General features: G+C 34.6%; 1 protein-coding gene across 1 annotated transcript; it reads left to right on the plus strand.

Moving 5' to 3' along the window:
• The first annotated feature begins 1,350 nt into the window (after positions 1–1,350).
• LOC113271584 lies at positions 1,351–2,138 on the plus strand. The gene has a single exon (XM_026521483.1). The coding sequence runs from the start codon at positions 1,394–1,396 to the stop codon at positions 1,934–1,936; it is 543 nt and encodes a 180-aa protein (XP_026377268.1). The 5' UTR covers positions 1,351–1,393; the 3' UTR covers positions 1,937–2,138.
• Positions 2,139–2,540: the final 402 nt, after the last annotated feature.

Below are 2,540 nucleotides of genomic sequence, written 5' to 3' on the forward strand. Positions count from 1 at the left end.
GCTACATATATGTCAGTATGGGACATTAAATACAGAGAGATATAGAGAGGAGATAACAGGAAAGAATGTAATCCATACACGTGTAATAATCCTATACAGACTATAACAAAAACAGTTATGACAACTAACATTAGCTGTAATAAACAAATACAGTTTTATGATTATTACAATCTTGAAGTTGAAATTAGTCACATTTTATGATACACATTGCTTTAAAGGGAATTACAAATTTAAATTATACCACCTCAGTTTCTGCAAAGCGTATTATCAGTTTTGTAGAAACAAAAAATAAATGGTGCATGCATCATTGAAGATCAAAAATGGGAAGAGCATTGAATTCTGGACTGATAAATGGATTGGTAATGATACATTGTAGACCAAATTCCTAGAATTTACAAAATTTCAAGAACTAAAAAGGCTACAGTAAGGGACATGATGAATGAAGATGGAGCTTGGAAATTTTAACTTTATAAGGGCTTTAAATGACCAGGAGATGGGGGATATTGCTGAGTTGTTACAAGTATTAGGTATGGTCACATAAATTTCAGATGAGATTATCAAAGATTGCAGAAAACGGCGTTTGGGACGGATTTTTAGTTGCCAATTGCTACGCTTTTCTTGACGTTGATGGATTGTTGGTCTTCCCATATAAGCAGGTATGGAACCCAATAGTACCTTTAAAAGTTTCTTTTTTAGTCTGGACAATGTGTCATGATGGTGCTCCTTCCCTTGAGGTTCTGTATAAAGCTGGTAGAGTTCAATATAGCTTATGCCTTTTGTGTGGAATAGAACAAGAATCAAAAAATCACCTGCTTCTACATTGTTGTGAAACAAGGAAGTTGTGTTTTGACACGGTTAAGAAAAATGTCTATGAATGGGGGAGGAGAAAAAAGTCTAAGATATTTATGATTCAGCTGTGGAGCATATTACCTTTTGCTATTTGGTGGTTTATCTGGAAAGAAAGAAATTGCAGGCTTTACAAGGGTTTCAAGAGGAGTATTGATCAGCTAATAATTTCTATTAAATGTATTTATAGTTGGCTAGTTAACACCAGATTGTTTCATAGTTATTCTTTAAGGATTTTGATTTGTAATTGGGATGTTGTAGTTACCCGCAGGTAGCTTAGCACTTTTTGTCTTTCACTATCTTTCATGGTTTTGATGAAATTTAGTCCTTTATAAAATTTGCCCTTTTGCTCTCAAAAAAAAATGGTGCATGCATCGGGCTTACTCAATATTTGAAGTGTTGCCCAAATCGAAGTTCACGAACTAAAGGACAGGCCCATTTATAAAAATGAACCCATAACAACTGTGCCCTAAATCACCAACTTCTCCTATAAACCTCAACTCCTCCTCCTACGTCACTCCTCCTAAGAATTCCTTCCTCTGTAGCGATGGCCTGTACTATTGATTTCCGGCGCTTAGACGAAGGCCTCGGCGGGACTAGAAACAAAAGAAAGAGATCAGATGAAGAAGAGCTCGAATTCACCTTTACCAACACATCAATGGATGTTGATGATGAAGGTGAACCATCAGCAAAGCGAACTGCAATCTCATCAGCTGAAGGTAAACCTACCTACGACGGAGTAATAGCAGGACGAGTATCAGGTCGTAAATGGAAACAACCAAGAACTAAAAGGGCTTCAGCTATGAATATCAAAGTGAATCCAAGAACATTTGATGAGAGGATGAAGGAGAAAGAGATTAAGAAGGCATTTAAATCAAGAGTTGATGAATTGAAACTAGAGATTAAGAATAATAAGATTGAAAAGAGATTGGAAAGAGAAAAAAGAGAGAAGAAGAAACAAGAGAATATATTGAGGACTGGTACTAAAATTCAGAAGATTACTAATCCAAAGACTTTGAAGAAGATTTCTAAGAGTAAGAATAAAGGTCAGCTTAGAAAGGTTCCTGATGAGATGTTTAAGAGGAAATAGATGCCTCAGTTTCTCCCTCTGTAAGTTCTTTCTGTTCTGAACTTTTGGTGGATTAGGGTTTTCTTTTTTTCAATTATCGTACTAAATTTGGGATTTATGTTTGCTTTATTTTTTGGTTAAGATTGTAATGAGTAATCATGGAACTGGTTTAAATTTAATGCTTAATTTTGATAATATACTGCTGAATTGTTGGCTATGAAAATTTTAGGGTTTATCAGTGTGATATGAAACTTTAGGGTTTAAATTGTTAATTTGTGGCTTTGGTTCCATTTGTCTTGCCACGGAATTGGTTTAAATTTTAGTAACTTACTGCTGAATTGTTGGCCATGAAATGTAAATTTTAGGATCTAGTTAGGAATTTGTGGATTTGGTTATATTTGTGTAATCATGGGATTGGTTTCAGAAACCCTTTAATTAAATTTGAACAAGTTCTGCAAGCTTCCCGATTTAGGTTGGCACATTAGCTCACCAATAACTTCATTGTTTACTACATTTTCTTACACATAAGTCTGAAACAGTCTGTAGTTTTAGCAGAGTTCGTTTCATTTGTCTTTACTCTCACAATGAAAACGAAATCAAAAGATGAAGTAGGAAATTTTGGATT

This window comes from Papaver somniferum, chromosome 4, assembly GCF_003573695.1.
Source record: "Papaver somniferum cultivar HN1 chromosome 4, ASM357369v1, whole genome shotgun sequence".
Classification (NCBI taxonomy): Eukaryota; Viridiplantae; Streptophyta; class Magnoliopsida; order Ranunculales; family Papaveraceae; genus Papaver; species Papaver somniferum.

Bases quoted from the DNA above. Each gene is read 5' to 3' on its own strand.
- LOC113271584 (XM_026521483.1), top strand. From the start codon at position 1,394: ATGGCCTGTACTATTGATTTCCGGCGCTTAGACGAAGGCCTCGGCGGG.